At 35.3% G+C, this 22,942-nt stretch overlaps 1 protein-coding gene across 1 annotated transcript; it reads right to left on the reverse strand.

Annotated features, from left to right (window-relative positions):
* Nucleotides 1-9,704: 9,704 nt before the first annotated feature.
* LOC149174321 (kinesin-like protein KIN-14F) lies at nucleotides 9,705-18,532 on the reverse strand. The gene is made up of 19 exons (XM_089419320.1): nucleotides 18,097-18,532; nucleotides 17,633-17,799; nucleotides 16,733-16,876; nucleotides 16,225-16,524; nucleotides 16,029-16,103; nucleotides 15,838-15,906; nucleotides 15,018-15,119; nucleotides 14,587-14,745; nucleotides 14,423-14,504; nucleotides 14,243-14,338; nucleotides 13,378-13,557; nucleotides 13,178-13,284; nucleotides 12,859-13,039; nucleotides 12,604-12,766; nucleotides 12,260-12,513; nucleotides 11,998-12,161; nucleotides 11,580-11,801; nucleotides 10,762-11,456; nucleotides 9,705-10,464 (listed from the first exon to the last, which is right to left on the reverse strand). Exons 1-19 carry the CDS (start codon nucleotides 18,269-18,271, stop codon nucleotides 10,305-10,307), a joined length of 3,495 nt encoding a protein of 1,164 aa, XP_089275446.1. The 5' UTR covers nucleotides 18,272-18,532; the 3' UTR covers nucleotides 9,705-10,304.
* Nucleotides 18,533-22,942: the final 4,410 nt, after the last annotated feature.

Consider the following 22,942-nt stretch of genomic DNA (forward strand, 5'->3'; position numbering starts at 1 on the left):
TGAGGCCCCTAAATCTACCACCTAGGCATCAATAATATTTTCTAAAGAAAGAATCAAAGCATCTTGCAACACATCAGCTGTTACATTCACTTCATGATTATTTTTTTACTGCGCGTCTCCTTCTTTTCCCTTCCAAGACTTACAGTCTTTCTTCAGGTCTCATTTCTTCCCATATTTCTAGCACATTATCCCTGATCTGGACTTGGATATGCCTTTTCTTGACTTACCGCGATATCTAGGGTTTTTTCCTCTTTCTATTTTTCTTCCCCTAGTCTCTGCAGTCAAAACATTACCTAATGTCTCACCGGAGCTTTTCCGTCGCATTTCCTCGCTAAGGATTGCACCGACAACATCATCAAACTTTAAGGATTGTACTAGATCTAGAGACAGAGTTACTAATGGCCATAAGTAAACCATTCCAACTTTCTGGCAATGAGCACAGAAATAACAAAGCTCTAACTTCATCATCAAAAGTTACCCCTACAAAACTTAACTGGCTGGTAACTGTATTAAATTCATTTAAATGATCAACAACAAATCCACCTTCTGACATTTTCATATTAAATAAACACTTCATAAGAAATTTCTTATTTGAGGCCGAGGGTTTTTCATATAGTTTGGCCAATGTTGACATTAAACCCTCTGTTGTCGTTTCCTTTGAAATATTAAATGCTACCGACGGTGCTAGGCACAGTCGTATTGTGCCAAATGCCTTTCTGTCAAGAATATCACATTCTGTGTTTGTCATACTCGTCGGCTTCTTTGCCTTTCCGCTCAATGGTTGGTACAAATATCTCTGATACATATAATCTTCCATCTGCATCTTCCACAGCTGGTAGTTTTGGCTGTTAAATTTTTCGACCCTAAACCTACCATCTTCCGCCATTGCTCCCACTCAAACCAGGAACCCTTCTCTCCTGCAATTTTATCAGCCAAATAGACCTTCGGCTCTAATACTAGTTGTTAGAAAATTATATATTACAGAGCAATGGAACACATAAAATATTGCATAAATATAGACACAGAAAACGCATAAAACAAGAGAGACACAGATATATGTGGTTCACCCAGTTTGGGCTACGTCCAGGGAAAAACAACCAGTCCTTCCTTTTATATTATCCAGCAAACTGAAGAGATACAACCTACAACAGATCCGTTGTAATTCCCTCTTCGTCCTCAATATCCTCTCTCTTCCTCACTCAAAATACGGATCTACATAGACGCAATACAATTCCCTCATATCTAGCGAGTGGTTGCCTTCTAGGGCAACAAACCCTAAATTAAACATAACTTCTACTGTCAGATCTCCGCCTAATCAACAACCCAGATTGACTACGAAATTACAACATTTTACAAGGCAATTTTACATCTATTCTTAGCTTCGGGGGCGTTTCCCCTTGGACCGTCCCTGCAGCGAATATTTTACGGGCGACGTTCCCGCCCCATTACGAACTGGGGTCCAATGCGGCGATACCTTTGAATACAAAATACGATCAGGCTCCACACCCAACAATGAGTTATTAAATTAGCTTTGGAGATTGAAGTAACAAATAAACAAAAAGGTAGTTTTTCAAGTTCAATATCTACAAGCTGGTTTTGGAATGTAAAATGGCATTGTTTGTTCAATATCTTGCCTGGGGGGTTGCCCTTAGATAAAACACTTTACTTGGAAATTCATAGCTCGTGATGTCCTCATTGAAAACAACTTGAAACTTTCAAGTATGTGTTTTGGTTTTACTTTCCAGCCAAATCTACATGGGGATGTGTTGGAAGAAGTAACTATCTTCGATCTTCAATAATGTACTTGAGTCATTACGTAATGTACTTGAGTCATTATGTAATGTACTTGTCAAAAGGATAAAGAAAATATTTTTATTATTTTTGTTGTGACTTATTAAAGCATGGGTTTCATGCTTGGGTCACCATGTTTTGGGTCAAAGTCCCTATTGAGGACTTCTAAGATTTAATTATGGGTCTATAGAATTATTGTACATTTGAAGAGACCCTTCTTGGGCTTTTGAATCATGTAAATCGATTAAGTATTGAGTCAAATATGAATTATGTAACCTCCACACCATGTCAGCCTAAGGACCCATTTGTCCCCATAAGAAGCCTATAAAAGGAAGGACTACAAATTCATTTAAAGCATGACTTCTCATTCTCTCTCTTCTGGGCAGAAGTGTGAAAATTTATTTGTCGGGCAAAAGTGCTAGGAAGCTAGGAAAGTCTCTTGTCGGGAAGCCGAAATGAATGCGAGTTTGGAGGAGTCTAAGGAGTCAAGGAAAACCGAAATTTTGGTGGTGGTCTCTCTTTGTTTTGTGCTCTAGATTGGGAGAACGAAGTCTCCCAAATTGGACTGCTGCCGAAAGCCGTGCACTGCTACAAGTTGCTACATAGTCGAAGTTGCTGGAAAGATTTCAATCTTCTAAAGGCTGAATTGATGTGGAGGGAAGGTTTGGTCAAGGTCTAGGGTGAAGAGTCTCAAAGAATATTATTGAAAGGAATAATTACTTTCACTGGGTTTTCCTCTCGAGTGGGGTTTTTCCCTGGCATGTTCCTACATCTTGTGTTCATTGTTTTATGTGTTGCTGCTTTGTGTAATTGCTTGACAAACTAAAGAAATAAGATATAAAGAATCGTAATAACAAGTAACATCACAAGTAATTATCAATATCGAGAAAATCTTTACTACCTTTCTGATTTTCCAATGGGATGGGTGGAGTATCTATGCAAACAATAACTCCATGCCTCCTTACCTCACTAGTATGCCATACTTGGTGACTATCTTGGGCTCTAGATTTTCATTTTGCTTGGTTGCTTATTAAGGTTGAAGTTTTATTTTTTCTATGGAAAAAAATGAATGATGTATATATATATATATATATATATATATATATATATATATATATATATATATATATATATGTTGTCACATAAGGCTTATCTTGGTATGATGGCAATTTGATTGATGTTAGCTTGTCCTTGTAGATTGAGGTGTAAAGGTACTTTTACAGATGGAGCACCTATAACTTCTAGACTATTGGCACGGGGCCCCCTCCACTATGAGTTGTGTACCATCTAGGCCAAACCTTACTCTTGTTTTCCTTCTCATCTTGTTTTTGTAGGCTCTTCAACATGCAACCCTAGGCACTAGGTTGGTTGGCTAGCTTGAGAGTGTTGTAAGTGAGCACACGACACTTGCCCTGATGTATCGATAAAGCCTTCCTAACCTTGGCTCTTGCGATTTCAAAGGGACTAAGACCCTAGGAGGCTATTGATGGATGGGAGGTTGTGCAACATATGGAAACTAACATGGACAAGACCCAACATTGGATGATCATGACCAACACTACTCACCCCACCTGCCCCTTGCCCCCAATAGCTAGGGTTAGTGTTTAACAATGTTGCTTTATAATGATTTTCTCTTCCAAAGGATGTGCACTTTGATACTCATGGATGTTTTGACTATCATTAGTAGATGATTATGTTGTATTTTTCCCAAGCCACTAGGGCTACTTAGGCAGTCCACATTTTTCAAACTTCTTGTATGTATTAAGAGTTAAATGAAGTTCTCTTTTTCAAGGGTATCCCCCAAAAAATGGGGTTTATAAGCAGATCCTTTGGGAAATAAAATATTTAAAACCCAAAAAAAAATATAGTCCTCTAATGTCTTTGATATAAAAATCTCTGCAAGGGTTTTTTCTTTTAACAATAAGTCCCACATTGTGCACCACGCCTTCATATTGAACTTGTTTACATCTTACGACCAATTGATGAGAAGCATTTAGAAGTACTAGAATGGAATCCCAATTATTTTAACTCATTTTTCATTGAAAAAAGTTCGATGCACTATCATGATCAACCGCAATAATTTAAAGCTTTTCTTTTTTCATGTGGGCATAAAACATGAAGTTATCAAAATTGCTTAAATTGGTCACAATAAGGACTAAAGAGGGTTCCTCTACTTCTAATGGTGGAGGGGATTGGTCATGTAGCCCAAAGTCATTCTCAAGTTCTGCAAGGATAGTATCCTCCTCAATTTTAGATTTAATATCATATTAGTGTGTTCCTTTAGCAATGAAAAGATTTTTGGGTCACACACTTGCCCCTCAAAATAATGATGATGGATAGTTTTTTTAAGGTTTGACATCTCAAAGTGTCCCTCTTTCTTGGCCTTATCGTCATAATAAAAAAAAAATTACCATAACCAAGTACCTTTCTCTTGATAGCTTCAACATGTCTTTCCTCACTAGATACAATAATGATATTTCCAAAGAATTAAGTTCAAATATCATTACCTTGATTTCAATTTCTATCATGAATTTAATATGTAAAGATTTGGCACTCTTTCCTCACTAGATACAATAATGATATTTCCAAAGAATTAAGTTCCAATATCATTACCTTGATTTCAATTTCTAACATGAAGTTAATATGTAAAGATTTGGCACTAGCAAAGAGTGTGGTCATTAACTCCATAGTTGAAACTTCTCAATGTGCTCTTCAAATCGTGTATTTTTTAAATAAGTGTGTAAGTTGAAAATTGTGAGGCTTGTCACATCTACAATCATAATGCATTCGTAAACTTATCAAAGTCCCCTCTAACGATTTTTAGAGATCCATACCTAACCCCATGTATGGGATACCCCACCTTAATGTTGTAAAGCCACACTTATCCTTATGGTTGTAAATGCATTGCTCCTTGGAGGCTAACTTGAATCCTTGATCTTGCACATCCACGTATGCACTTCCATTTGACCTTCAAAATAATCAATGGAACCTTTATTTGTAGGTTGAAAAGTGGGTTTGAGAATTTTGAGTGGTCAAAAAAGTACAAGGGAGTGTTACTTCTTATTCTCCGAAGATTTGCATACTCTTCTTTATTAGAGAGGAAGGTTTTGGGGTTGTGGATTATGATATATGGTTCTTTGGGCCCATAGCCTTCTTGGTTAGGGCTCACTATGTATGCTCAAGTTCTTTTTAAACTTGATAAAACTATCATTTTACTCTACCTTAGTATAAATGTTATGTTGTATTATGTTGTGTAAACATTTTTACTTCGTCAAATTACATAATAAACAAATAAAAATAAAAATTATTAATCAATATTTAAAATAGAATTGAGATAAAATAGTAAATTTACCAAAGGTTTTTGCAATCCATGATTTTGCCCATGGTATTCTTCTATAATGGTCAAAAAAAAAATCATTTTAATAAAATTGAGATAAAATACTAAATTTATGGATTGAGGTTTTTGGCCTCTGGGTTTTCATAATCCATGGTTTTACCCATGGTATTCTTCTCTAATGGTCAAATTACATTTAAAAAATTAAAATTTAAAAAATATATTAGAAATAAAATAAAATAAAGAACTAATATTTAATAATTAAAATAAAATAGTAATTTACGCATGGAAAATTTTGAGCTTCAGGTTTTATCAACGCATGGTGTTTCTCGTGGTATTCTTCTCTAATGTAGCCTATTTAAAGGTATTCTTCACTAATGTGAAACATTCATTGCAATAAAATCTTTTAGCTAGATCAAATAAATCTTAATTTCCACAACAAATATCATAACTTTGACCAATTTTCATATCCAAATTGGTAAAGAAAACCACTCAATAAAAGAACACTACATGACTTTATAGCTCTGTTGATGCATGTCATGCATGTCTTCCAAGTAAAATTTGGGAAAAACATCCTTCTCGCTTTGTTACATAGCCTTCAAGGATTGGATTTTTCTAGGTTGTTCTATATGTTATTCATTTTATTTTATATATTTGAAATTTTCCTCGAGTGTGAAGAGAAATGCAAGCACGAAAAAGAAAGATCAAGTACATGCAACCCTACATTTTGTTTATATTTTTTGTCCGCATTAAAATTTATAGGAGTTTCTCAGTTTAGACTGTGTCAACCATTCTAACATTTGCATGAAAATTCTCTAGAATATGTCACTCATATTAGTTTAGATACATTTGTTATTGAGTTATATTTAGGAGATCGAATGGTAGAATTAAAAATAATATTAAATGAAGAATAGTTAATATGCCTTATACAAAGACAGAGGTAGATATTCTTATTGGGTTTTACAATATAGCAGAGGAGCTTATTAGATTTTACAATCTAACAACAAACTTCAAACTATCGAGCTTTATATATATATATATATATATATATATTAAACAAAGAATAGTTAATATCCCTCTTGCAAAGATAGAGGTAGATATTCTTATTAGGTTTTACAGTGTAATAATAGAGCTTCAAGTAAATTGTCTTAAACGCCGAGCTTATATATATATCAAACTAGACTAAATCCATCTTAATTCTGGATCTATTAAGCGCCAGGAGGAATCAAATCTCTCGAGATGCAAACATTTTCTCAAGTTTTGCAACCAAAAAAGAGGTTTGCACCAGGAGAGATTTGATCCCTCTCAACGCTTAATAGATTCGGAGTTAAGATAGATCTAGATTGGTATATTATGAAATCATAACTCTACAAAAACATAAATATAAATTTAAAAAATATGAATAATTTTTATTTCATTAATTAAAATAATCATTGTAACTAAATTTTATTGTAGAGATTTGAGAAATGTGATAAATGTTATTAACATAAATGGTAATAGATAATTTGAATTAATATTCTAAGTGTGTCTATATCTCAATATATATATATATATTTTTAAGGAAATAATGTACAGTTTGTACAATGCAAGTATGTAATATTTCTTGGGTTTGGAGTATGTCTTAAAATTGGTTCTGCTTGGCTAATAGCTTGTCTTCATCACATAAGGAAATAGGTTAACCACCCAATATTTCTTGGGTTTGGAGTATGTCTTAAAATTGGTTCTGCTTTTCTAATAGCTTGTCTTCATCACATATAAGGAAATAGGTTAACTGCCCAACACCAAGTATGTAATATTTCTTGGGTTTGGAGTATGTCTTAAAATTGGTTCTGCTTCGCTAATAGCTTGTCTTCATCACACATAAGGAAATAGGTTAAACACCCAATTTTTCTTGGGTTTGACATATGTCTTAAAATTGGTTCTGCTTTGCTAATAGCTTGTCTTCATCACACATAAGGAAATAGGTTAACTGCCCAACACCCAGAGGCATCTTGCACGAGCGAAAATTTACCCCTTACAAATCACCAATATAATGTATCATTCTTGAACAATGGTGACAAGGTAAAAGTTTACCCCTTACAAACCACCAATATAATGCATCATTCTTAAATAATGGTGACAAGTCAACCTGTATTAGTGAATAGTAAATACTATCCCCACTAATTTAACAAATTAAAAATATATATATATATATATATATATATTTCTCCAACATACAAATTTGTAAATACATTACTGTAAAGTGCGTATCACTCCTTCCTCTTCCGTGTGGACTTTTTGCAAGTGGAGATGATGACGTGATTAATATTAAAACACATTTATATACGGCAAGCATTAACGTACTTGAGAATCTATCTTTTGTTTAGGGAAAGTAGCTCAACTAGAAACCACCAACTGATCGGCAATAAAAACTGCTAGTGGAAAGGAATAAAGGAAAAAGTTGGTGATGATGCCTGCTGCCGACAAACACATAAATATATCGCATTCATACTGCCTGTATATCCCATTCATCCCCAACATAATGGGCACATATACACGGACACTGCGACGACGGCACACCAGAAAAAGCTGACAGAATAGAGAAGGCGGCATCGGAAAAAGTAGTTGTATTCTTTGTATACACGTCCGACACCCGTCACAGCTAAAAAGGGGCTTCTGTTAGTATCTCTTATTAATTTAATTTAATGAGTAAAGCCCTTAAATAATGTATCTGACTCTCGAACAGACTATTGTAACCAACACTTCCATATTCGTGGGTCCACTGTATGGCCATAAGTTAGCTCACGCACTTTTCTCTTGACTGCAGCAATTCATTGTTGTGATAGAAAGTTGGTGACACATTGGCATTTGGCGAGTGGAGTATGTTTCACAAATCATGACTCTGCATTGTGGTTGGATGTTACCCTGCTCATGGGATGGGACTGGGCAGTCAGGTAGGTACAAAATGCACCAAAAAGGCTTGCCTTGTTAGTGCTGCTTCAGGTTTAAGTCAATTGGCTACTCATTCAACCAACTATCCTATCTATGAGATCTCATTGCCAAGTATTATTAGCTTCGGGAAAAGATGGCTCGCATTAGACTTGAGCACCTGGTTTTCTGATAAAGTGGTTCAGTCATCAGATGCAACTCTGAACGTCCATGGTCCATCGTTATCAAGTCCGTTAGTACAGTTGTTAATATCAAGGTCCAACAACTGTCCCTTTACCAAGCAGTGCTTTGCGATGTGATAAAGTCAATGTAATGGAAGAACATTCAACAGTAGCAAAAGGAAAAGAGAATGGTCGCCATTAAAGGTGGGAAAGCGGCCTATCGACCATGCTCATTAGTACCATTGATCAGTTAAAGCAAGCCAAGTGAGAAAGTCGTTCCGACGTCTCCTGTCTAACCAAACAATTACCACTATTTGTTCACCAACCATATCCTAATAGCTCTTGCCACGTTACTAGAAGTACCTTCCTTTGAAGATTATCGAAAACATCTCTTCAGATAAATCACTTTCTGAATTATGCTGAGAATGACAAGTAGTACTTCAAAATATTAAATAATCTAAGCACATAAGCAAGTAGTCAATGATCTTGCTTGCTTTTAAGTTTTCCAAAAGTGAATGGCTATAATTATTCTTGCAGTGGAAAAAGATAAAGCATACAGCATTACAAGCAGAAAGAAGAGCATGGGAGTGGAAGTGATAGAATAATAGCAGTCTGCCGGACAAGTCCTACTACTGCCACATTTTGGAACTCAAGATTTTATAGCTTTGCCCTCATCTCTTTAGTGTTCATCGCTGTATGTCACTTCCAAGTTCCACCCCATTTTCCTGAACTTACATCTATCATTAGGCAATTAGAATATAATATATTAATGCAAGGAATTGTCAACTATACTCGAACATGGCACCACTGGTCAGAGAACATATTTATACATTCGTTAACATCTAAAATTATGCATGCCAATGCATAATAAATCTCCATAGAAATGTTTGACATTTTTAGCAGCCTTGAATACATATTTGTGCCTTTCTTTGTTTCCCCACTAAAACCTCCCGTGTGTTGCCTGCCTGATATCAAGCTTCTTATTTGCTAAACAATTTTTTATCTGCCTGATTTCTGCAAAATGGGGGGCTCATGCTCCCTTTCTCTAAGCAAGATGGGAAACAATATTATCATGATGTGATGCAAAATGTGAGGCTCACTTACCATGTTGGCTAAAGATGCGAAGTGCCAAAAGATAATGAACTAAAGAAGTAACAAGGTCTTAGCTTCATGTAATGATATGCAACGTACGGGTTGATCTACTGCAATACCTAGAAGAATATACACTACACCACAAGGGACTGATCAGGATAGATGCCCACAAGTCGATTACCCTTCACTATTTCACTGAACTGCTCTCAGGATGATGTCAACATTGTTTTTTTCTATTGACTTGTATTATTTTTTAGGAATTCAATAATTTAAGAACCAAGAATGAAACTGCTTCTAGACTACTTTAAAAGAAAATTAAAAGAGTCGGAGAAATATATGTTCCGTGTTGCTGAAGAAGGATTCTTTAGGCACAAACGGCATATGATTTAAAATGCACATATAGAAACAGAGCATAAAAGGTTTGTGCTAGAACTCAAAGAATATTTCAATTACATTTTGATAAATCTACAATAGGTACATTGCAAAACAAATACAGAAGGCCATGTCTAATAGCATGTGAATTTCATGTAAGAGCATGGCCATCACAACTCTATTCTGAAAGCCATACAACGTTAGCAGACATGGAGAAGCAACCAAATTATTGCTCTCTTCTACCTATCTATCATATTCTACAACACTCTGCAATCCAATCAAGAGATATCATCAGAAGAGAGGAAGATAGCCGTGAAGCTAAAAGAATTGTAAGTATAAATCATTGAGAAAGAAACAGCACCAATAGCACTATTATTGCCATCTTTTGGATGACCTGTATGAAACTCCAATCGGAGATATAACTGTCTGACAGGGCAAAGTCTTCTTTGTAAAATACTCGACAGCTGATCCTTCAGATGTAACTGGGGAAGAATGGAAATCAAAATAAATTGTGCAGCATGAGCAACTTCCAAGCTTGTTTCCATTTCAGTTGAAGAGGGTGCAGTTGATGTTATGGGTTCATGCTCTTCCTTAAGAATTACTTGATTAAAATTTACTGGAGGTGGCTACTTACTCGGAATTACTCTGGAATCATTCTTCAATTTTCCCCCAGATGAAGATCGCTTCCCTTCCATTCCACCAGAAGGCAACTTACGATCAAACTTATTCGACGGCTTACGTTCAAGCTTAACAGCTCCAAGAGGGCCTTGAGCTTGGCTTGGACTTCTGCAGAAAATATTTAAATTGTTTAATGTCCATTTCCAATTTGAAATTGATGCATTTTGCAGGCAAACACGAGTCTCAACTAGTTTTCTTGCACGTTGGAGACAAATTTGCTAGAGAGGAGGAACTTTAAATCATTATGCCATCAAAAAGATGTAATAGTTTTCTTAGCTCTTTCCTTCCGATAATATGCCAGTATTTGCCAGTTTGAATACTATCAAATTAACTATGGATGTCATCCTCCAATGCTCAAAATTAATGAGAAAAATAATCAGAACAATAGGCACAAAGGAAAGTTACCTTCGCTCGGGAGTCTTCGACATCCTCTGCGGTGGCTTCTTGATCAGTGAGACATGTTCAACTGGGGTCACAGCAGCCACATTTGGTGCCTTGAATTGCCACAAAAGATCTGCTTCTGATGAATCACTTGTCAGATAGTCATCCTTGCTTCTTGCATCAATTTCAACCTCTGACTCATCAGTAGTTGCAGCTTCATAAGGAGTTCTTTGCCCATCATGTTCACGTTTGTCTTTTCTAACAGGTCTGCTTTTAATTACCCCCTGCATCTCATGAAGCTGCTGCCGTAACAATTTCTCTTCTTCGCAATCTGGATGAATCTTTCTTTGATTGGCATGGTACATTTGGTTATAAATTTCAGAAGGATTGTCTAGTTTTTCCAGTTCATGGCCTTCCCACAATCCCATTACGTCATCTTGCAAAGATGGACCCTGGATGGGTAAATATTTGCTCATCATCACCTTGTCCTGCCAATTTCTCCTATCTTGCTCTTCAAAGATATCATGCTTAATTTTGTTCTTTGTTTGACTACAATGGTCCAATGTCAATCTTCTATCTGGAGATGGTCGGCGCACTGCTTTCTTCATTTCACCTAAACCATTGCCAAACACAAGAGGACTTGCATCAATTGACTCCGCTAGAAAGTCTTGAGCGTGAGTTGGTGGTCTCTTTTGTCTTCCAGTGATATTGTTCCGCACCTGAGAAAATGTATAAGCCATTTATTTAGTATCAAGCCTTTCCAGGTAAGTAACTTCTACGAAGACTTCCTAGATGCAAAATCTTGATCAAATGACAATAGCATGAGATGAATCAACACATACATCTATGTTGTTGACAACATCTTCCATAGGTTGTCTGTGGTTGACCTGTGATTGAACATCTCCCATGTTCTGCATTTGTAGATGCATTGGTGAGAAACCAGTCCTCATTCTCTGTCTTTCAGGACTGTTCCTCGAATCCCTAGTTATTGGTGAGACGCCAATCTTCATTCGCTGCTCAACTTCTGCTTCCTTCTTTGCCAGTGCATTCTTCAAACTAGCAATCTGCAACATCAAAGATCAGGAAACTTTTGAGTGCTCTAGAGGACAGCATTTATTATCAAGATTCTTCAACTACTCATAGGTCCTCAAGCAAACAGACAAAAATATCCCTTGTTTTTAGTCCTTTTGATCCATGGTGAACAAATAAGACTATCATTCAGAAAGCAACATATTTTTCAAAAATCATTCTAACACAAACCTGTTCTTTCAGCTCCCTAACCTCACCACTTTCCTTGTTAGAACGTGCAGCACCAAGTTCAACAGTTGCAACCCTCTCTGCAAATTTTAGAGTGCTGATTGTCTCCCCATGTGCATCTAATTCAGGACTTATGTGCACAAACATGAGAGTTTTTGCCTGTCCACCTTAAGAAAAAAGTCCAACATCATTACCACCCCAGACTAGAAAAAAGCAGTAGTTTCCTTCCATAACTATTCATTAAGGAAAAGATTGAATCAGTTACCTAAAGAATCCTGAAGCAGTTGTGTAAGCTTGCTATTTCGGTAAGGAACATGGGAGCTCTTTTGTGCAAGAGCAGCAATCACGTCTCCTAAAGCTGAAAGTGATCTGTTAATATGCTGTGCCTCCTTTAACCTATCTCCGGTGGCCTCAGATTTGTCAACTCTCTCACTTCCAGCAAGGTCAACAAGATGAAGACACCCTCGAAGAATTGTTCCAGAAGTAAGATCTCTGCCCTGAACATGCACTGTCAAAACACTGCAAACAAAACAATGTTTTTTATTTTTTGAAGAAAGGTTTCAAGAGAGACCAGTATTATTGAAATTCTCCAAAGATTGTGTTTCAAACCTATGCGAACGGCTGCTCCGATCATTCAGAGCAGTTGCTCCCACAACACGGTTCTTGTGTCCAAGGTTCATTAACTCCATCACAGCAGATGTAGATGCAACGGGTATTAGATTTGCATCTGGCACATTGAGTCCTTTCTGCTGTGAATTGTTGCGGATTTCTAATGTGCTATGAGTCAAGGATTATTAACTTCTGAGAAACTGAGATCCAAAGATTTAAAAACAAGAAAGACAACTCCATATGATCAAGAAGGATATCTTTTATTGGAACTGTCTGAAACAAGAAGATCCCGCACTTGTTCATTGTATATTTCAATCATTTGAACGGCAACTTCATATATAAATGTATCCTTTCTTTGTTTTGATATCTTGAATAAGTCATTCAAGGCTCGATAGTTCACACCCCAACTCTCCTCCGTAATCACCTTAGGACCAGTCTAGACAAGCAAGGTACAAAAATTAGAGAAAAGTATTTCTAGGCAAGAATTTCTTCAGCAGTGAACTCATTCCCTCGATAGTTTTGCGAGACAGTGCTTCAAACTGCAATTGACTAACTAGAAGATGATTGTTATTACCATTGTGTATGTCTTTCCAGAACCTGTTTGCCCATATGCAAAGATGCAAACATTGTAACCATCCAGAACAGATCTGATCAATGGCCTGGTATCCAAAAACACTTCCTCTGCAATTCAGCATTAATAATGTTATGATTTAAGAGATACTGCACCTTACAATCATGTAAAAGGTTTTGAACACTCTAAAAAAAAGAGCCAACCTTGAGTAGCAGATGCTCCAAACACTTTGTTGAATGTGAATGATTTGCGTATATCCTTTCCTTGCTTTGCAGGATTTGCAATCATAATTTGACCATCCTCCCCAATATAATCCACTGTACTCTGACAGTTGGATTGGCCAGGCAAGAATGGTCTGACTCGGCAATACACCCTTATGCTTCCTAAGAAGAATAAGAAACAAAGACTCAGCATGAAGTTCGATACACAAAACAGCATAAATTTGTTATCCTATCAAATGGCATCTGCTGTACTTTCACTGCCACCTTGGTCAAGCAAATATGCCCTGCCTCAGCTTCTAAGTTTATGTTTTATAAGCAGAATAGGATAACATGGCACCATGCAAGAAGAGGCGAGAGTGAAAGCAGATTACATAATTCGATATTCTCTCCCAGAATTACTAATGCCCATCTTCCAGGCCTGAAGCAAGGTCGTACACTCAATTCAAACATAGAGCTCACAGTCACAAGAAGATGCAGCATAGATAAGTTGTTCATACATCTGCACCTGTCCAGAAGCAATCTTACCCAGTTCATTCATCCATCTCCTACTCTACTGACCCAACCTCGTTGCCAACTTCCCAATTAGTGGGAGCACAAGCTTCTTTAAATGCACAGTAAACTGCCCTTTTCTAGCTTTTTTGGGCCTTTTATGTTCCTACTACAAGCCGTGATATGTTTCCCCCGCATCGAATTAGCTAAAACTATTCATTCGTGCAGAATTGGGAATAAAGATGCAACAGATTTTATATACACAATTTAAAGAGACTCCTAAGATCTACTCCGTTATAATATTTTTGAAACATGTCAGTTAAACTGTAACACTATGACAGACAAACAGGAAGCACACCTTTCAGATCCTGCACTTGATTGTATAGTTGTCGATTTTCCTCTAGAACTTTGTGGTAGCCTGCTGCAGCCTGCGCTAGTCCACGCATATGCTTTCCTGTGCAGAAAAGAAATACAGTCAAAATTGAAGAATGCAGAAAAGCATGATTCAAATAATAACAACTGTTTGTGCAAAGCTCACCAAGATTGTACAATTGTTTATTCCATTCCATTTGCATCGACTGAACACCTTCCTTCGTGTTATGTAGCATCCATTTCAGTTCCTGCCAATTTCATGGAAAATTCAGAACAATCCCTATGTTTGAATAACAATCCCACACACTCTTGTAAGATTTAAGTACTTACTCCAATTCCCCTTTGTTGGAGATCAAAACGTGTTTGCAGATTTGGAACAGTTTTTTCATCCTCATCTGCATCACTTGACCTATTAGAGAAGCAGTCCTCATGCTGTGCTCGTCTAACACCATAAATTTCCTCTTTTCCCTCATCTTCGCTGACATCAACCTTTAGATTGAAGTTTCAGTCTCGGATGTTAATTAAAAATAGACATCTATTACAAGTATTTAGTGATGAACACAACAAGATTGCAGCTCAAGCTCGGCTCTATATCTATCAAAGTACATTGCAGTAAACATCTGTAGTCAGATCCATTTCAGGCATTGAAATTTAGCTTTTCTGTAGCATAAGCGTTAACATTTTCTGTATTCTCAGATAATTATATCCTAGCAACTTTAAAGTAACTTTTACATATGCTGCAGTAAGGATTCTGAGCAAACCTTGGGCTCTCCTGAAGCTGTTGTTAGTGCTGCCAAAATTTTTGACTTTGGGAAAGACTTTCCATCCCCATTAACAACAAGGTCCTGTACTACCTTCTTCAACTGCAGGCCACAATAACACAGCAGATGAGAATTCACTTATTTTTCATCTCTTTCTATGCATTTCCAAAGAGCCTCTCTTGTCAACTTTTCACAGAGAGAAAAGAATTGCTGTGGAAGCATGATATTGTCGATTTAGTAATAAGAACCACCTGCTCTATGCTGGAATTAAACTAGTTCCATCTTCACAGAATCTTTTGCCTCTAAAAATCCTATACCTGATTAGCGAATATGGTCATTAGAATAACCCGGCCCTTTAGCCCCTTGACTCCTCTGGTCTAGGTTAGGTAATTTTTTAAATCATGTGAAATCACTCATCAAATGAATTAGGTTCTTTTCTGTTTTTTATATGCAGACAACCTTCCAATTTAACCAAGCATTTCAGATGTGCTCAATATTTCCCCTTTCCAACGGAAAAAGATATAATAATGAGTCAGCACAGGAGAAAGTTAGGTTATAAAATGAAAGATTCCCAGAGCAACACCGTAAAAAGTGAGAAAGGTATAATGATGAGTCAAAACAGGACAAGGTTACGTTATAAAATGCAAGAATCCCTGAGTTACACTGCAAAAACCTGTCACCAGTCCGTTACAACACCCTCCAAAACTAAGGTGTAATCATAGAACCCAGGAGCATGATCATTCGAGAAAATCAGATTTCCCTGATACAAAGCTCCAAAGAAAAAAATCCTCAAAATTATAAAGGAGACTCGGTAGTCTACCTGCTCGCCCTGCGTGGCTAGACGTCGCTCAAACTCTTCCATTACTTTTGCTAACATAGATTCCACAAGCTGATAGAAAATCATAGGAGTATTAAAGGATATCAGTGAACATCACAGATATGCAGAGGCAATAAAAGTGAACAGCTTGTTATTTTCGAAGCATAAATCTGAGAAAGAATTGAAGAGCTTACTGTAGGCACTTCTTCTGGTTTTTTGTCAGACAGAATTGACAGAATGAGCCGATTAAGTGGTTGTGACGAAGGATCCTGCTCAACATAATTCCCAAACATTTTCTCAGTGCGAACACAAATAATTGTGCACATCATTAAAGATCATCTTAAGAGAACAAAACAACAAAGACGTATTAATAAGGGTTTCTCTTAATACCATCCCATTTGAATTCAAGGATTGATCCTGATTCAAATTCTCCCTGGCAAGATATCCTTCTGGTAAGTTTAAACCAAGATTATTTAGTAGAGTGCTTGAATCTGCAGGTGGCTGATAATTCTTCAATATAGACTGGGTGAATGGATCAGAGTTTCTCCCCAGTTTAATGGGCGGTTTTGCCACACTGGGTGGCTTCAAGTTACCCCCATACTTCCAAAAACCATTTCCACCAGTTTGCTTCCAATCACTGTATGATTTCAAAGCTAAAATGCAGTTCACAACTTTCGCCGACGATCCTCCCTGAAAGAAAGCTCAAGTAAGATAAGCGTACAAAGGATAAACCGAGGCAATCGGTTCATTGCTTGCAAGATTTAGGGTTTCTTCCAGCGGACTGTTTAAGGTAAAATCACAGTAAAGGTGTGTGAGGTGACTGATTTGATCAACTTTTCCCATTAACATTATGGTGTGCAGAAAGCGGCCCTGTTTATTCGCTTGTAACAACTCTTACCTTTTCCAAATCAGACGCTTCAAAGGTTGGGAGGTTCAGTTCTTGAACTGCAACAAGGAAGTTCCTCACATTTTCAAAATACTGATAAGCCAAGAGAGGCGCTCCGTCAGAAGAAGGTAATGCAGGAGCCGGACTCTCCACCACCTTGTACGAAAAACAGAAACACACGCACATCATTTCACAGCGAAAATATTACTGATTGAAAATTAACAAAGGAATTGCTGATTTGGCTGACTGTTGGGGTTTTGCTGGTTTTCAGTTTTCTACGAAGGTTATGTACAGAGGTTACAATGCGTTTTATATTTTGTAAACTCGCTATTGACTTTTAAGCATCGGCTTTAAGGCCAGATCATACCTCCTCTGATGTAAGTTTAATTCTGATAAATAAATGTTTTCCTTTACGGTGAAAATGGTAAAAAAATGTGGCAGGCATTACAGAGATCAAATTGTTGTGTTAATGCAGAACCAATCTCCATAATGCTGTCAACAAATGGGCAAATTACAGAAATGTTATTGGTAACAAGTCAGAAGAGTGATCAGATGCATCATTCTGGATGCATTTATCTCATATTTACGGGCTGTACGATAGAAATAAATTTTCTTCTATAAGTGTGTATACATGTATATAGATTATGGTTCAGGTGAATGTTTTGCGGCGAAAATGTGGCAAATCGCAGCAAATTGTTATTTTAATGGCAAATCCATCTCTATCATTGAGTGAAGAATTAGAGAAATTCCAGAAATCTTACTGGTAATAAGCCAGAAGCGTCATCAGATTCATCATTCTCGTCGAATTTATCGGGTAAGGTGAAGATTTACCATTTGTCTGCCTACGAAGGATTAAGGTAAGGAATTTAACGGATTCGATGGCGTAAAGTGAAGTGATTTTTGTTTGTATACCTTTGGAACAGAACCTGGATGAACTTTGTTGATAACATTGCATAGAAGGATTCCATTTCGCAAGCCGAGGCGAAATTCCTCCTCCGACGGCTCGTTCGGCAAATCCCTCGACGCAACCACTCCAACCATCTTCCTCAGCCATCCTGCGGCCTGGTATCTTCGAGACGCTGCAAAAAAATCCGAATTAAACATGAAAAAACAAATCCGCCTGTGAAGCGTCATCTAATATGTAAAATTCGCAACAGAGCATTTAAATAAGACGTAAAACAGAACCGATCGAGAATCTTTATGCTATTCTTTGAATCAGCGCCATTAATCAACCAGTTGGGCTTGCATCAGGAGCAAGTAATTAATTAGACATTTTAAGCCGAAAGAATATTGAAATTTAAAGGCGAATAAAAATTAAACGGCGCTGTATGCAGAGGCTGATGATTGAATGTAGACGAGATTAAGTAAATCTCAACCTGCTTCTTCGGCTCTCCTGGATGCCAAATCCACATCACTGAGTCTGACCGTCCCCTGCTGATCAGCGGCATCGTCGGTTACCCCGCCGACGTCTGTGTAAATAGAAGAAGAAGAAGAATTGGTGCTGGAATTCAATGCCAGTGCCAAGGCAAGAAGACTCTCTGTCGTCGCCATTAGAGGCTCGATCCCTGGACCTCCTGGCGAGCTAATGCCTAGCCGCTATACAATTTGATCGGAAGCGAGGAGATCAAAGCTCCGCCATGTTTTTCGTATGTGCCTTGAAAAGAAAAAGGAAACGGAGAGCTGCTGAGATTCGAATCCCTGTCCCAATGCAAAAGACTAATATAGAATGCCGAGCTCCCTGCACCATTAGTGTAAGGGCTTCGCTATGTCTATCTCTCCCACGGGCTTCTAAACCCTTTCCGAACCGCTTTCACCGAACCTCCAGCTTCGTTTTTCCGAATAATATTTTAGTTTCTTGACCTGAAACCCCCCTTTTATCCTGGCGTCGTGGTGGGTACCTGGTGGAACACCCCGGTTTGGTCTCTTGGTTAACGATCCATGTCAAGGAGGCTTTCCCGGTTTGAAAATCTTTGGTCTTCGTCGTTTTTTGTTGGACTCTTTACGAAATTTATAAATTCAATGCTTCACAAATTATTGAACTAAAGTTCAAATTGAAAAAATTGGGGGGAATGGGTTGCAATTGACCCTTTTCTTTTATCAAGACAAGACCTCATACTCAGTGACAGTGAGATTTTCCAACCGTAGTACAACTCGTTTTTTTTCTACGGGTTTTTGAGGGTTTGGTAGCCACTCTTATAATTATAAATTTGATTTTTTAAATTGATTTTTAATTAAAATATATAATTTGTATAATGGTTAAAGCTAGAAAAGTTATTATTTTATTTTATATGATTTCAGCTTTTCATGTTTTTGGGGATTTTTTTTATTTTATATGATTTCAGCTTTTCATGTTTTTGCGGAATTTTTTTTTACACTAATTATTTAAGGTCTTTATATCTCTCTGAAGTTTATAATGGATCACAAATTGCTGCGAGGAGAGCATTAATAAATTATATCTTATTTAATAAATTATATATAAATTATTTATAAATTAAAATATAATATATAAATATATTTTTATTGATTTTTTTAAATATAAATTAATATATTGATAAGTTATTTATTGTTGAAGTTTTTAATTCAATTATTATTTAGCAAGATTGTTTTCTGGATTAATTATATCAGAATTATTAGTTAATGTGGTTCATCTTTAGAAGAAAGGTGAAAAACTCTAAAGATCTTAACGAATAAATAGCAAGGATACATGGATCAAAATTAGCCGTTAGGAAATTAGTTATTTAAATAATAAAATTAATAAAATAACACACTTGTCCTGACGATTGTTGGTTCGACATAGATCAAAATTAGCCGTTAGGAAATTAGTTATTTAAATAATAAAATTAATAAAATAACACACTTGTCGTGACGATTGTTGGTTCGAAATGCTTGGACGAATTTCGATGTGATTATTGCCAAAAAACATAATAATTTTAATATGGATCACAGAAACCTAAATTCAACAATAAAATTAATATATTTTTATTTTTAAAATCCATTCAAATGACTAGTTGTTATAAAATTAATCGTTAATTATATTTAAATATTTATTAATATTGAATATATATTATAATAATCCACTAAGAAATTAATAATTAATAAAATAAAAAGACCCCATCAAAACATATTAATAATATAAACTAATAAATCAATAAATGGAATAGTAAAAATTATATTAAATTATTATATATATTATTTATTTATTACTAATCTTTAGGTTATTATATATAAATATATATATTTTATTTTTATTTCAATAATTATATAAAAATAAAAGTAATATTTAAAATTATCTATAATAATAATAATAATAAAATCAAGATAAAAGAGTTGAATCCAACTCTTACTTAATTTCGACCCATCATCCTTACTGAGATTTTTAGCATGTTTCTTAATCTCAATAGCCTCTCTTAGCTTCCTATGGTGGAAATAATCAACCTTGGCAATGACCCTTGCCTCCTCAATGCAAAGAGCTGAGGAGCCAGATCGGTTGCGTGTGATATCTAGAGCATGCTCTTGTATTCTCTGCTTAATAGAGCGGTTGGTCTCCCTAGTATAGGGAATCTCATATGAACATAAGATCGAGTAGACACCTTTCATGTCTTTGGTGTCAGCTATTATTATTAAATTAAATTAAATTAAATAGTGTAAATATTATATAAAATTAAGAATAGAAAAATGTGACAATAGTGATTGTTGAAACTTACATTATCTAAATATATAACTAAATTATAAAATCAGTTTTAAAATTGTGAATTACATGTTAAATTTTCTAAGAATATTATAATTAAATTACAAAATCATTTTTTATATAATTAATAAATTGGATAAATTATATTATGTATTTAATGATTACTATTATTAGAATATTCTAAAATGAAAAAGATGAGTATTTTTTAAATTTTTGGATAATGTATATTATTAATGATAAATTATAAAATAGTTGGTAACTTTACAAAATTTAGTGAGAATAGAGTTTGCTACCTTCCTAAATATTACATTTTAATAGTTTTAGTTATAATTATATGTAGGACTAGTCTAACTAATAGAAGAAATGATCTTTTTGGATGGAATCCCTAGCTACAATGAGCAAGATTGTGATTCTTCTCATTTAAAATGTGCTTTTCAATGCATATGTTGGCTATAAATCATTTAATTGACCTCCTCCTTGGGCCTAACTGACTTAATAAAATTTCAAACTCAAGGCTATAGCCTAATCCTTTGATCAATTAGTTAGTGAATTATTAATTGTCCCTCATTTCAAGATGCACAAATTCATATTCAACAACTAGAGGTGATATGGGAAGGATGATGGGTTGTGGTCGTCCTAGCTCCCAAATTCAAAATGGCAAGCCTAATTTGTGGTTAATGAATGTAGAGGATTGAATCCCCGCATGAAATACATGATAATGCCAACTCTTCAACTCACTTAGTGTTGCTCACTAGTAGAATTGTTATGGAATTTGTGGAAATGGGCATCGGGGAATGATTCTAATGAAGAGATGGGGGTAACTTCGACACTTGGGAGCAGGAATATTGAGCCTTTTGGTTGACCTATGCAAAAGCTTTTGAAAAAGACAACACTAGATCAACCCAGTCTCCTCATGTGGCTAAATCAAATCCCTTTTGGTCATTGATATCATACACCAAGTTCATAACATCTATATTTGGGATTTGAACGGTACACAAATTTATGGCATCTTTCTAATGTTTTTCTTTAACATGTGTGAAAAAATTATCCAATGTAAACATGGATAACTTTGATCGATCTAAAGGATGTTCACAAGGTCCTCCGTAAGCATTAAGAAATAAATCAAGCGAATATCATTGCATTTATGATTATTTATTCCAAACTCATAAAGCTTAAGTAGCCTAGTGCCACCCATAATGCAAACATCATGAATCATCTCGTTTTAGCAAATTGACTCTCTAAAGTTGAGTACAATAGACTTCTCTCTGTGGTTTTCTCTAAGTGAATGGATGCTCTTTCTCTAGCCTCTATCAACCTTTGCATTGGGAATTACATGTAGGTGAATATGTTTATTATAATTGTGACCCAATCGAGATTGAATACCCAAGCTCCCCTCACTTAGAAGAGGGGCATGAAGCACAAGACAAGGTTCACCCTTAATGAGTTTTGAATGTATTTTTGAATCATTTATATTTTGTATGAATTTGTGGAAGCAAACCATGAGTAAATATACTTGGGACTTTTGTTTGAAAAAAACTTTATCATATATAGTAGATAATATAAAAATATGCATAATTCAATAAGATCCATAAAATGTGATGAATGTAAATATTGCTAGTCTCAATAAAACTATATTTTCAAAAAATATAAATCTGTATTTACTTTTAAAAAATATTAATATCAATTTAATGAAAATGTAAACCAAATTAATATATTCATAATATCATTAAAAAAAAATACTTTACATATAGTATTTTTATTTTAGGCCATAAATTTGTTTTATAGGTTAAGTTCTGGAATTTTGAGATGACTAAAAACTTAACCTTTAACTTGACTTGAGAAACCATCAAAATCAATTTTATATTGTAATTAGTAATAAATAATAAAATCAATAAATAAAATAATATGATATAATAAATCAACTTCAAATTTTTAATAATATAATAAATGATCCAATACATTCCCTCTAAAATTAAATGGAATATCCACATATCTTGTTATTAAACCCATGTGATATATTAAATATGAGTTAATATATATTAAATATAGTTGAATTTCTATACAATTTGTTGAGTGGTCTATTTTGTGGATCGGTTTTTAATGGAGGTAGATTATATGAACATTGGAAAACAACATTTTAACATTTAACTTATTACCATTCAAAGTATAAAATGAAGATATCTAAATCAAATTAATAACGATGACATTGATATGTTAATTTAACCAACACCGACGTCACCAACATTAGATGCGCAGACAATTAAGTCTCATTCCATAAAACTTGAAAACAAATAACATTTTTTAATTAAAAAGACAGCATGTTAAGCTTAGAGGTAGATTTGTTTCAAACATAAAATCTAATAACGCAACCCTCGAAAGAAATTCCGTGCGAAATTATAAATTATAATTATAATAATTTTCATGATGTTGAGAACTATTATAATATTTGCCCTGGTTTTAAGGGCAGCTAGATATGGTGTGAATTTATTAATAATATATTTATACTAAAAATGAGAGGCACACGCAATTCTCAC

Source organism: Pinus tabuliformis, chromosome 4_1 (genome assembly GCF_031772625.1).
Source record: "Pinus tabuliformis cultivar Carrire ecotype Pingquan chromosome 4_1, CPIR1, whole genome shotgun sequence".
Taxonomy (NCBI): Eukaryota; Viridiplantae; Streptophyta; class Pinopsida; order Pinales; family Pinaceae; genus Pinus; species Pinus tabuliformis.

Bases quoted from the DNA above. Each gene is read 5' to 3' on its own strand.
- LOC149174321 (XM_089419320.1), bottom strand. From the start codon at position 18,271: ATGGCGACGACAGAGAGTCTTCTTGCCTTGGCACTGGCATTGAATTCC. The intron at 14,746-15,017 runs GTTTGCTCAGAA...TTCAATCTAAAG, and splicing joins CAGCTTCAGGAGAGCCCAAG to GTTGATGTCAGCGAAGATGA. The intron at 11,457-11,579 runs GTATGTGTTGAT...ACATTTTCTCAG, and splicing joins ATGTTGTCAACAACATAGAT to GTGCGGAACAATATCACTGG.